Genomic DNA, 13826 nt, shown 5'->3' on the forward strand with positions numbered 1-13826 from the left:
AAAAAAAAAAAAAAAAAAAAAAAAAAAAAGTCAAATAAGGCAGGTGTCAATTTATTGTTGTAACTTTTTTGAAAACTTTATAGCATTTTCTAGTGCAAATAATTTGTGCCATGCTATTAAATTGATTTTAAAGCCAACTCTCCTTGCCATGGTTGTGAAACTGGAAAAACTCTGCACTTCAATTATCCCAACTGTAACATAGCAACAATAATGTGGCCCATGTCATTCACCTCTTCTGACAAAGCTTGATCCTGGTTTATCTTTATATTATCTGTGAGGTTTGTATTTTCACCTGTAATAGAAAATTTGCTGAGTCACAGAGCATTTCTTTAGTTTACCTGAACTTGCTGCTTCTCAATATAAAGCTATTCGAGATTGGAAAATTTGGGGTACTGGGAATTGAAACTAGGGGTGCTTTAGCATTGAGCTACATCCCTAGCCCTTTTTTATTTTATTTTGAGACAGGGTCTTGATAAATCGCTTAGGACCTTGCTAAATTGATAAGGCTGGTCTCGAACTTGTAATCTTCCTGCCCCAGCCTCCAGTAGCTGGGATTACATGTATGCGCTACCTGGCTCCTTGATTTTTTCATTCCCTGAGGAAAGCTGAAGATTCTGAAAATATATTTCCCTGCTTATTCGTGAATTCTTATTTGGGCTACTTACTTGGTTTTATTTTAGGCCAGTCAGCATGTTCTATTCTGTGATCTTCATATTTTATATCCAAATAAGCAAATATGTAACGGATAATTTCTGCTCTCCCCCTCATATTAAAATAAATCAGTTTGTAGTTTGGCATGGTGAGATTCTGGAAAGAGAAAAAAGAAGGGAGTATTATAACAGCACTCTAGAGATTCTCAATATTTTTCTTTGATGACTTTTTTGAAAACTTTATAGCATCTTTTGAGATAACCAGAGATATTAGAGAATATTTCAAAACAAAATTATAAATCACTAGCTAATAACATATGAAGAAAGTTGAGAGAATATCATCTCTCTCCTCCACTCCCCCCACTCTCTTTCTCAGTGAATATTCAAGTGAAATAACCAAATCCAAATTTTATTTGTAAAAATATTCAGATTAAGATGATATCTCATAGCCTCACTAGTAGTGCATAAGTTGTAATTAATCTTCATCTACAGCAATATTTATGTCTAAAGACTGGGAAATTTAAATCTTTTTCTGATGTTTTCATATGCTCTTTTCTCTTCATTAATTGGGTTACTGAGAATTTAAGAACCTATTCATTATCTCTACCCAAAATATTCCTTTCTGTAAATCAGTCACTGTTTGGCTTATGGTTTTTTAATGTTACACAATAATTTTTCAGCATTCCACTTACATCAGAATATCTTTAGCTCTTTTGATAAGTTATTGAATCATTATAAGACATTTTTCCAAAATTCTATTCAAATGGAGTATTTGAGCCTTATCAATTATTTTGAATAAAGTTTTGTTAAGCTAAAAAAAAGGTCATAAATACTAAAAGTATGCATAATGGTATTCTCTGAGAAAACAGAATTTTGCAATGGTCAATAACAAACTCTTTAGAAGTAATTCGGTATTTGTTCCTATTTTTTGGTCTTGTTTTGAAGTGAAGGTCATAAAGTATCTAATCTATAATATGATAAAAAAGATGGTTATCTCAGAAAATGGAGTAGACACTTCCTTTTAAAGATGTTTTTGCCCCTTTAGCATTTTATTTGATTGGCTACCATGGTAACAGCTGGGAGGTTGTGAGGACAGTTGAATGAGGGCCGCAAGGACAATGTACACACAAAAGGAATGTGGACATGCCCCCGCCACCTGTCACCCACCCCCTTCCTTAACTATGGTTTTCCCTCTTGGCCTCAAAGGCTTGCCCTGTGCTTTGTTCACTGCTGGTTTTGTGGGTCTCATGTACCATACAAACTCACTGCATCTTTTTTTTTTTTTTTGGTACTGGGGATTGAACTCGGGGGCACTCGACCACTGAGCCATACCCCCAGCCCTTTTTTATATTTTGTTTAGAGACAGGTTCTGAGTTGCTTAGCGCCTTGCTGTTACTGAGACTGGCTTTGAACTTGGGATCCTCCTGCCTCAGCCTTCCAAGCCACTGGGATTACAGGCATGCATCACTGCGCCTGGCTCAAACTCACCCCCATCTTGTGGTGGAACAATAGTGAGCAGATTCCTTCATTGCTCTGTATAGGAAGAAAGTAAACTGAAGTTTCAGAAAGCTTTGCTAATACCAGCTATATCAATTAAATGTACATCATGATTTTCTGAGTATTCTGTGATTTATAGATTTCATTTCCAATGTTTATTAAACAGTTAATTACTTTAAGAACTTATAATAGAAACTGCCCAGTTTGTAATGATCAGGCAACAAAGAAACTTTTTCATTTAAAATTAAATTTTTCACTTAATTGATCCCTGAATTTAAAAATCCACTTTCATACTGATATAGATTTGGAGATTAATGAGGGTAATGCATATAAAATACTTAGCAAGTAATAAACCCTTACTAGTCATTAGCATTGATAATAATAGCTCTTGTACTATAGTCAAAGTTAAATACTGTGAATACAACCCAATACTATAATAATTATAATAATTAAGTGAGTAACAACATATCATGACAATTATTCATTTAAAATGGTGAGTTAAAACACTTTAATCTTGCCAGGCGTGGTGGCACATGCCTGTAATCCCAGCAGTTTGGGAGGCTGAGACAGGAGGATCCCAAGTTCAAAGCCAGTCTCAGCAAAAGTGAGGCTCTATCTAAGTAACTCAGTGAGATCCTGTCTCTAAATAAAATACAAAATAGGGCTGGGGATGTGGCTCAGTGGTCGAGTGTCCTTGAGTGCAATCCCCCATACCCAAACAACAACAACAAAGAAAACCACTTTATTCTCTACTAAAAATGTCTTCCAAAGAATATTCATGGGAATATTAGATCAAAATAAAAATTGGGCTCAAACCTCAAAACAAATTCTTATCTGAAATCATACCACATAAAATGTTAAATGCAAATAATGAAAGCCTGAATTTCCAAGTTTGACTTCAAGTTCATCTACTCTGGAAGCCTGCCTGTGGAGAGGATAGTCTGGAAATAACTGTCTGGTTGCCTGTTGTCCCTCTCTGCCAATGATGGCAATTCCTAGCACATCCACTTCTCGGGCCCCACGTTTCCCAGGTCCAGATGTTGAGGGTTGGAGTGGGTGCTTCTTGTGAGAAATAAGTGCCACATCCAATCATTTCATGTTCTGCTAGTCCAGTCCATGCCCAAGTGACATGGGGCACAGAGCTCACATGTAGGGGAGTGTTCTCTGAAGAGACGATTGACTAAAGGTAATGAAAATTCCTAGATTTATGGCCCCAGATTCCCCTGAAGAAGAAATATACATTTTAAAGATTTCAAATTTGGAGGACTAACCAAACTGCTCATCAGAACAATGGGATTGTTGTTAAAGTTACTTAGAAATGTTGACTTTAGAAATAAATGGTGGGAAAGATATGAAAGCATGAAACTAATAAATTACAATTTATGTTAAAATAAGAGGTAATAAAGACCCTTTTGGAAACAGAAAACATCTTATGTAATCATAAAAAGGGATTATTCTTATACAGGAAATATAAAGCACAATTGTTATAATTCCTTGATCTATTCTAAGTCTCAAAAGAATAGAAAGCTCACAAAGTAGGAAAAATGTCATTCTTGGCAATTATCAGAACACAAGTAACAGTAAATGTTGGCAAGGATGTGGGGGAAAAGGTTCACTCCAATGTTGCTGGTGGGACTGCAAATTGGTGCAACCACTCTGGAAAGTTTCCTTAGAAAACTTAGAATGGAACCACTATTTGACCTAGTTATCCCATTCCTCGGCATACTTACAGTGACGCAGCCACATCAATGCTTATAGCAGCTCACTTCACAATACCCAAGCTATGGAACCAACCTAGGTGCCCTTCAACAGATGAATGGATAAAGAAAATGTGGTATATATACACAATGGAATATTATTCAGCTACAAAGAAGAATGAAATTATGGCATTTGCCAGTAAATGGGTGGAACTGGAGAATATTATGCTAAGTGAAATAAGCCAATCCCCCAAAACCAAAGGCTGAATATTCTCTCAGATATGTGGACGCTAACCCACAACAGTGGAAAGTAAGGGAGGAGAAGAATAGAAAGTTCATTGGATTAGACAAAGGAGAATGAAGGAAAGGAAGGGGGGATGAGAATAGGAAAGACAGTAGAATGAATAGGTCATAACTTTCCTATGTTCATACATGAATACATGGCCAGTGTAACTCCACATCATGTACAGTCACAAGAATGGGATCCTTATTAGAATACGTAATACTCCAAGTATGTATAATATGTCAAAATATAGTCTACAGTCATATATATCTAAAAAGAACAAATTTTTTAGAAAGTGACGTTCTTAATTGTTCTGTCAAATATTTTATGTATTAATTTTTATAGATTCTTCCTGTCATAGGTGTTTCCACACACAAAGAAATAATATATTTTCCTTATCATATTTCCCCATTATATGTTTGTAAAGGTGTATATGTACATTATGAGCAGCAATAAAACTAACCATATAACTTTCTCTCATTTAGTCAGATATCAGCATCCCCCTCCTGAATTCTGCATGGATACAAAAGGGTTGTTTTTGTTGTTAATTTGCAAAGTTATGCTATTGTATTTCACTCAAGTAAAGAAGACATTCAAAAATTCTTAGCATGTGTTGGTAGCTATCTATATTTCTCTGCAAACATATCTTTTAATCTAAGAGTTGGCAGAGGTCCAAGAACATCTGACAAATGCTTATCTTCCCCTCTAGAACACTCTTTCAACAGTTGTAACTCATTTATGAAACTGCACTTGTACATCACATTCCTGTAATTACTGTATAACTATATTTTCTACTGAGCAAAAGTATGGTTTCCTGATTACTACAACTACAGAATTCCAAACTTTAGTGACTTTTGTTTTTCAGGTTATATGTGTACATTTTATAACATGAAAAATAAGTAAAGCATAAATTCATCTAGAAACATTTACTGATTCTAAAGATCTTTTCTGTATTTTATAAGGCTTTTGCATAATAAAATAACAGAAGTAATCCCAAGTAAATGCTTCTAGGTTCAGCAGAAACCGATAAGAAATGCACAATAAATGGTAATGAAAAATGTAGAGGATACTGTCTAGAAGAATGTATTTATTCCTCCGATTGCATTTAGCAGCACACCTCTGTTCCAACAGTCTCACTTTGCTAAAGCTTTTATTTATCAGGATGATGTACTAAATGGATGAAGGAAAAACATATTCCCACAAGGGTAGAGGGAGGAGCAAGCTCAGGGGATAGAGCAAGTAGATGGGGTAGGGTTTGGGGAAGGGGCGGGTGTAGTTGCCACTAGAACTTTGGGCAAATGCCCTGGTTCTAGCTGTAAAATGGTAATGAAAATATTGTTTGTAAAGTCCCCATGCAGTGCCTCACACATAGTATGTATTCAAAAAAGAGAAAAAGGAAGAAACAAAAATGGAAGACAGGAGAGAGAGGAAGGATTCTTTCCCGTAGTAGAGGTTACAGTCCAGATTTAGGTGATTTTATTAGACTCAGCTGCTCAAGATCATGTTACATGATAAATCCATCCTACTACTAGTGCATAAAAAGAAAAAATTAAATATAAAAAGAAAAATAAATACAATATATGGTCAGGTTTACAAGCAAAATAAACATACCCTAGGCCCAAAGATACAGAAACAAAATAGAGTGAGCAAGACCCACAGCGCTGTGGTTGGCAGTGACCAGCAGGGGGCTCAGCCCCTTCAGAATAAAGGAGCCTAGAAGTGGTCACTACAAGACAGGGGCTGAGGGGTGGGCTGCCAGGAACTAGGACCTGACTGGCTCCTTCTGTAACATAAAGTAGGGTTAAAATTGCAAACTTCAAGCAAAACTGGTAAGAGGAAAAAAAGATGAAATCACAAATAATTAATACTACCAACAGAAGGGTCATGATAGCAGATAGAATAGATCAGATAGAAATGATAAACATAAATATATATATATATATATATATATATATATGTATATATATATTTGTATATACACATACACACATACACATGCACACAGAAACACTATACGTAAATGCACATATATATCATCTATTGTAACCCCCCAAAATTTCAAAACTACTTAGCTTTAGAAATACCAATTTATTTTTATTTTTTTTCATTTTTAAAATTTATTTATTTATTTATTTATTTTGATTTTTTATTGTTGGTTGTTCAAAACATTACATAGTTCTTGACATATCATATTTCACACTTTGATTCAAGTGGGTTATGAACTCCCATTTTTACCCCGTATACAGATTGCAGAATCATATCAGTTACACATCCATTGATAGAAATACCAATTTATAATGTTTGATTATGTGTTGACCAATAAAGTTTTCAGAATTTGAAAAAATATATATATAAATTAACACAATAAAGAACTTTATGTCAATAACTCCAAACACTTAAATGGAAAAAAAAATTGAAACATATATGTAAACTAACACAATCAAAATAAAAAGAAAACTGAAAGACTGTATTTAACAATAACCAGTAAAGCAAATTAACTGGCAATTGGTTACCTTCATCAATGACATCAGGACCACATGGTTTTACAGGTGAGTTTTACTAATCTTCAAGGCAAAGGTGATCCTTATCTTTTATAAATAGTTTGACAGAGTAGGAAAGTGGGAGGAAGAAAAATAAAAATTTCACTTATAAACAAACACTTTAAATAAATGAATTTGGTAGTATATAAGAGGGAATAAAATGTTAGAAATTATCCCAAGAATGCAGGATGTTTTAATATCAAAATTTACATCTGAATAATAAACTGCATTTCTAGATTAAAAGACAAACCCACAAACCATATTGTCATCTCAGTAGATACTAAATAATTTTTTAAGGAAAAAAAATGTTCAAATTTACCACTCAATTGTGAACAAAACTCTCAGGGAAAAAGAAAAAAGTTCTTGGCAAATCAGAAATAGAAGAAAACTTCCTTAACCCCATATAGTGTCTCTATTAAAAAATTGGAGAAAACATCATGCATAATGGTGAACCAGTAGATTTATTTTCTTTAATGTCAGGGAAGACAAGAGTCCCATTATTACCTCTTCTTTCCCACATAGTCCTGGGCAGTTAATTTTGTAAGACAAAATAACAACAAGTTACATGTAAGGAGTAGAAAGGAAAACTATGTTTATTTGTACTCAAAATAAGTAACAACAAAATCTGATAAACCTGTTTTTAAAATTCAAATGGAGATGCTGAGGGTCAAAATGAATTAAGAGAACATTTGGAAAGGACTTGACTTACCAAACAATAAGATTTACATTTAAAGCCTTATAAGTGAGGTACTGTGATATTTGTTCAAGACTCTTACACACCTCCATATGATTCATAAGAACAGACACAACACTACAGTGGGGTCATGGAAAAGCTAGACAGAATTGGTTCTGAAACAATAGAGGAAAAGTATTTGAAATTAGATCCTCATTCACAGAAATAACACCCAGCTTATAGGTATTATTTGGCTATGATTTGACTACAAAAGATTTGAGTAGCCCAGGAGAGCTCCCAAGTCCTGCTGGTCTCATGTTTCCTGTTAGCTTCATCCTAAACCCTTCCATTGTCATTCTGTGTTAAAATCTCATGTATGGAAAACTGAATGTATTTTTCCTAAAATAATATAGAAACATGAAGTAGAAAAGTTGATTGTGCTTGAAGATTCCATTACACCAAAAATAATAACTGGCTTTCTTAAACTCCAAAGAAAACCATGTAAAACTCTTGATTCACCAGCTGTTTGAGAGGCACTAATACATAGTTAATGATTGAATGATCCTAGTTTGTATTTCTCTGCAAGTCACATTTTCACAAAGACGTTAAATTTGCATTGCTGCTATATGTTTTGTTTACACACATTTCTCAGAAGGGCCCTATTGTTTAAAGTAAATGTGAAGTGGGTCTTTACAGTATTTATCCGGGAGAGATAATCCTTATATAAATTGATACCTTTATATAAATTAGTAACATATACTTACATGTTTTAGAAATTTAATTCCAGCTACAATATCAGGACAGCTCAATGAAAAGATCCAATAAAAAGACTCCCTGTGCATTAGTGAGCCTGCAGATTCTCCATGACACATTTTAATGACAGGCTTGTTTTCAACTTCCAGAAAATCACACCCATAGCAGGCAATACCAACATGTTAGTCCATATATTTCCTATTTCTAAACTGTTTTTAACTTTGAAAAAATTTGTTTACATTCACTTATTACAAGCAGAAAAATGAATATATATAAATATTACTTTAAAAAATTCAATTAAGAAGACACAATGCAGCCCCTTGCCCTCCCACCAAAACAAAGGATGTGTCAAAATCAAGTACAAATGAGAGCGGGAACTACACACAATTAAGATATTGTATTTATAGACTTTTACTGAGTTTTTATTATTTTTTTAATCCTTTTGTCCTCACACTATTTTAATCCCTATTTTGGAGATTAGGAGACTCTTAGGAGATATAAGGAAATTAAAAATATTTGGAAATTCCAGACACAGTTTTTTACCTGCCTAATAATTAATTATGTAATAACCTATGAATATGAAATATAAAAACAGAAAGTACTTGTCAATTTGCTAGGGTTCTTCTTTGCTACATCTTGTCTAGTAACAAATCCATGTGAAATATAGTAACAGAGTATAATATTTGCACTCCATTTGTATATACTGGTATTTGAAGTGCAAAAACTGAATTCAGGTAGCCATCAGGTGAGATGCCATTATCCATATAGGAACTTGTATATTTTGGCATTACAAAATAGCAATTTATTACCTCCCAACAGTTGATCACAAAGAAAGAAGATTTAATGTCAGGAATTAAATCAGGAGCCCGGGACATTTCTAGGTCAATGCTGGAAAAAGTTGCCAGATTGGAGTTAAGTTTAGAACAAGAGAGAAATTTTTGTTAACTGAGTAAGTCATTGATTCCAATCAAACACTGGATGTTTAATTTTGAATTGGCAAGCTAGGATCTCTATTTTCCTATCAAATACAACTAAATATTATTTTAAATTTATGTCTTACATTAAAGCCAAGGCACTAGGAATAACTGAAATATCCTCGGGGAGCTGTGAGTTCAAATTTCTGGCTTGGAGTAATTCTCCCAAACTATTTCTGGAACCAAATGACGATAGAATGTAATTCTTGGCAAAACATGGAGACACTTCAACAAAACATGCCTTAAAATAATAACACATAGTACAAATAAAATCCCTGAGCTTAAAACAAAAGAGCAAAGAACCATGAAATGAAATTCTCTGCTGATTTACACTGAGAAAGCACCTGAGAAAATTCTGGAAGAAATCACAAACTCTGCATAGGACAGATATTGACTCTTTTCCATGTTAAAATTTACTTGAAGGAATCTTTTAAAATCTCCTGGATCTGTATTTCTTTTTGAAATTACTGTTTGATTTCCACATGGTCATCAACATAGGGAGGTTCCAGGTGAGAAAAGATTCTTAAAATGGTGAAAATAAGTCACAAGATTGTCACAGCAGGATATGAGAGTAATAAAAAGAAAACCGTAAAGAGAGAAGAACATTCCCCTTCTTACCTAGGTGGTGCTGAATAATATCACTTAATAGTGCTGTATCTCTGTGGAGTCTGTAGTGTCGCCGGTGCTTGATGTGTGATTGCAGTGTGGGTTTATATGATGAGTAAGTGATAGTCACAGGCCAATGAGAGAAGAGTGTTCACTTCCACCTCAGTGTCTTCCTTCATGTCTTAGATGAAATATGCATATCCAACAATTCAAGCCTGCAGAGACTTCTGTTTTTTATTGGTGTTTTATAAGATGTCTGTGCGTAAATAATCCAGCATGTTTGCATGCAAGATAAATTCAGAGTCATGGTACTTACTTATGCAGATTGTATTGTCATTTATTCTTAGTCGTTCACCACAAGTTTATGGTGAATGAGAAGACATAAATCCAATCGCATCTTTTTACAGATTACACCATGGCTCTCTTCCTTACTTTTGAAAGGTCTTGGAAATTCCTTTAGTGACCACTTCTCATCAGAGCCCTCTCCCAACAATCTCACCTTTACCTGCTGTATGTTTCTTCGTCACAATGTCTGATAATTCAGGGTATTTCATCTGTCTGTAGTCTCCATCTGTAGAATGAGAGCTGCAGTTGACACTTACTTGTTTTCTTTACTGTTGTCTCCTTGGTCCTAAAAGGAGTGTCAGGATGTCATAGGCAATAAAATACATATTTGATGACTGGATTATCCTAATTTGTATTTTTCCACAAGACATGTTTGCACAAAGACTTTACATTTGCATTGCTGCTGGTATGTTTTGTTTGCACTCATTTCTCAGAGGAGCCATGTTGTTTAAAGTAAACCTGGAGTGGGTGACTCCTGTATTACTTATCCTGGAGTGATAATCCTTGTATAAATTTATATCTGTGTATAAATTAGTAGCACATGCCTGTATGCTTTAGAAATTTAATTCCAGCTATAATATCAGCTGCATGAAAAGATCCAATAAAAAAGCCTGTGTGTACATTAGTGAGCTTGCAGATTGTTTCTGAAACATTTGAAGTTCAAGGCTGGTTTTCAACTTCTAGAAAAATCACACCCACAGATGGCAATACCAACCTATCAGTCATGGACTATTTACTCTTTCTAAGGTGTTTTAACTTTAAAAAATTTGTTTATATCCATTTATCATAAGCAGAAGAAATGGAAGTAAATATAAATACTACTTCGTAAAAAGTTTAATTAAGACAAAATGTAATCCTTTGCCTACCCACCAAAAAAGTAAAAAAATAAAATAAAAAGATGTGTCAAAATCAAGTGCAAATGGAATAGGAGTGGAAGCTATACAAAATTAACACACCATACTTACTATCTTTCACTGAGTTTTAATTTCTGTTTTTTTAAAAATTCTTTTGTCCTCAGCCCAATAACTTTAATCCTTATTTTGGAGATTAGGAAACTGAGAAAATAGGGAAATTATTTAGAAAATTTTTTTTTAGAGAGAGAGAGAATTTTTTTAATATTTATTTTTTAGTTCTGGGCGGACACAACATCTTTGTTTGTATGTGGTGCTGAGGATCGAACCCGGGCTGCACGCATGCCAGGCGAGCGCGCTACCGCTTGAGCCACATCCCCAGCCCAATTCAGAAATTTTTGGTGGAACAAGTAGAATGAAAACCTAGGCCTTCTGATGAGACATTCAATATTTTTTTCCTATCTAATGCTGCCTGTCAACAATGAGCAACTGCTCCCGTTTTTTAAAAAATTAAACTAAGATATGCATAAATAGCACTTTCCTAATTTTCTATAACAAGTCCACCCACCCAGTACTCCACACAGCCATTTCTCCTCTATGATCCCACCTCTTCCCTGGCAGCACAATGGGTCCCAGGGCCTGTGCCTTTCTAAACCACAGATTTCCCATCCTCTCATTTCTCTTATCCTAGCCCAGGCAGGTAGAGATGCTCCTAATCCACTGCCAGCTGTGGGAAAATCAAGTAACTTAATCTCTCTGTGCCTCAGCTCCTTCATCCTTAGATGAGATTTATTCAACAGTAAATATTGATTTGTATCTCATCTTTTCCAGGTACTGTCATGGACACTAGTGATACAGCAGTAAACAAAACCAGACACAAAGAAATCTTCATGAACACTCTCACAATATTAGGAAAAACTCCCACATAGGGTTTTTAGAGGGTTACTAAGTACATAGATATGTGATTTAAGAGGTGCCTAAAGCGTAGTTAGGGAATGAGATGGTTATTGTTATTAGCCATTCATCTGAAGGGAGGATCTTAACCCTTCCAGAGTCCAGACTCGGAGAGTCTTTTCTTTTCTGTAGTTGGGCATCGGAACTAAAGGCCAGGAAAAGAAGTCATTGTCAAACAACTTTTATTTGTCACCTGTCTTCATTCTCCTCTGAGGAAGTGAGCAGAGAACCAACTATCTGCTTGAACAGGGAGAAGGAAAATGGGGAAGTGCTCTCCCATCCGGTGCAGTTCCATCTCAGGTCACATGCCCTTCGTGAGCACCCTGTGCATCCCAATTGCACGCTGACACTTTATTCAGTATGAGAGATAACTGAATAAATTGTCAGTGTGTGTGATAATGTCCACACAATAATCTGAAGGACTACTGTAACTTCATTGAATATATTTTTATTTTCTCTGATAGCTTGTAATTGGAGAACTCATTTTTTAAAGTCTTTATGGGAAGATTAAGAAAAAATCCATATCAGGAAAGAAAAGGGGAACATCATTTATAAATTTTCCAGACATTAAAAGGAGAAAAATAAAATAAAAATAAAATTATGGCCCAACTGTGCCAATAGAGTCCTTGAAGATACAATTTACTAATCTTACACAGAAGACCCTGAATATGCCTGTTACAAGCTGAATTGTATTCTCCAAATCTACATGTTTAGATTCTAATCCAAAAGGTCCCTGAATGGGACAATATTTAGAGATATAAATATAGGCCTATAAAGAGTTCATTAAGGCAAAATGACGTCACACAGTTTTTTCTCCTTGCTATGGTTTAGATAGCTATGTCCTCCAAAGGCCCTGTGTTAAAGGCTTGGTCCCCAAACTGTAGCACTACTGAAAGGTGGTGGAGCCTCTGAAAGGTGGGAGCAAAGCAGGTCATGCTTTCCAAAGGGATAAGCAGGACTTTGGTCTCTTCTTCCTCTCTTTTTGCTTCCCAGCCACCATAAGGGAAGCAGCTTCTGCCATCATGTACTTCCACTATGATGTTGTACCTGATCACAAGGACAAAGGCCATAGTGTCAAGTGATCACATAATGAAATCTCCAAAACTGTGAGTCAAAATAAACATTTCCTCCTTTGAAGTTGAATTATTTCAGATGTCCTGTTACAGTAACTGATCCAGCCCTTATCCAGTATGACTAATGTCTTTAGAAGAAGAGATTAGGATACAGATAACCCTCAGATAGGGGGTAAGCCAGCAGAGGACATAGCAAGAAGGCAGCCATCTGCAAGCCAAAGAGGGAGATCACAGGAGAAATCAGATCTTCCTGACTACTTGATCTTGAATTTGTCATTTTTAATTAGCAAATTTCTCACTGATGTTCAAAACATAAATCAGAGTCAATTTTATTAAATCAGAATCCAATTTGATTCTTGTTTTCCTTAATTTCCAACCTGGGTAGGAGGTGGTGATACACGGTAGTGACTGAGAGTTTTAGCTTAGAGACATGAGCGCTTAGGTGGAATCTCATCTCCACCATCTGTGAGCTCTGCAAATTCTGGCAGACCCTGCATTCTCTTGACATTGGTTTCCTCATCTGTACAGTGATGATAAAAATCATTCCTACTCTTCAGAGCTGAAAGGATTAAATGAGTTACTGTGTGTAAATCACTCAGTGCATCACTTAGAGGCAACTGCTTGATAAGTATTAGTGGTTAGTACATGTTTTGTTTTGTTTTTTTTTTTTACTTATTTATTTACTTTATGTGGTACTGAGGATCGAACCCAGTACTTCATGTGTGCAAGGCAAGCACTCTACCACTGAGCCACAACCCCAGCTCCAGTACATGTTTCTTTTTTAATGAAAAAATATATATATTTTTTCATTATAAAAGAATATATATAATATATTTTTCATTATAAAAGAAACATGTACTAGAATATATATATATATATATATATATATATATATATATATATATATTTTTTTTTTTTTTTTTTTTTTTT

At 34.8% G+C, this 13826-nt stretch overlaps 1 protein-coding gene across 5 annotated transcripts in view; it reads right to left on the reverse strand.

Annotated features, from left to right (window-relative positions):
- Positions 1-13826, reverse strand: part of Hpgds (hematopoietic prostaglandin D synthase) — an 83601-nt gene that overhangs the window by 15922 nt on the left and 53853 nt on the right. Inside the window, exons 1-3 of one of the 5 annotated variants that reach the window (XM_048813627.1) lie at positions 9686-9826; positions 6641-6715; positions 666-807 (exon numbers count right to left, since the gene is read on the reverse strand). In XM_048813627.1, coding sequence (XP_048669584.1) covers positions 666-807; positions 6641-6655 — 157 coding nt within the window. In that variant the 5' untranslated portion in view covers positions 6656-6715; positions 9686-9826. Of the gene's footprint in view, positions 1-665; positions 808-6640; positions 6716-9685; positions 9841-10172; positions 10305-13826 lie in introns of those variants that run through there. The other 4 variants (XM_048813628.1, XM_015484564.2, XM_015484562.2 and 1 more) reach the window with 4 other exon arrangements.

This window comes from Marmota marmota, unplaced genomic scaffold (assembly GCF_001458135.2).
Source record: "Marmota marmota marmota unplaced genomic scaffold, marMar, whole genome shotgun sequence".
Taxonomy (NCBI): Eukaryota; Metazoa; Chordata; class Mammalia; order Rodentia; family Sciuridae; genus Marmota; species Marmota marmota.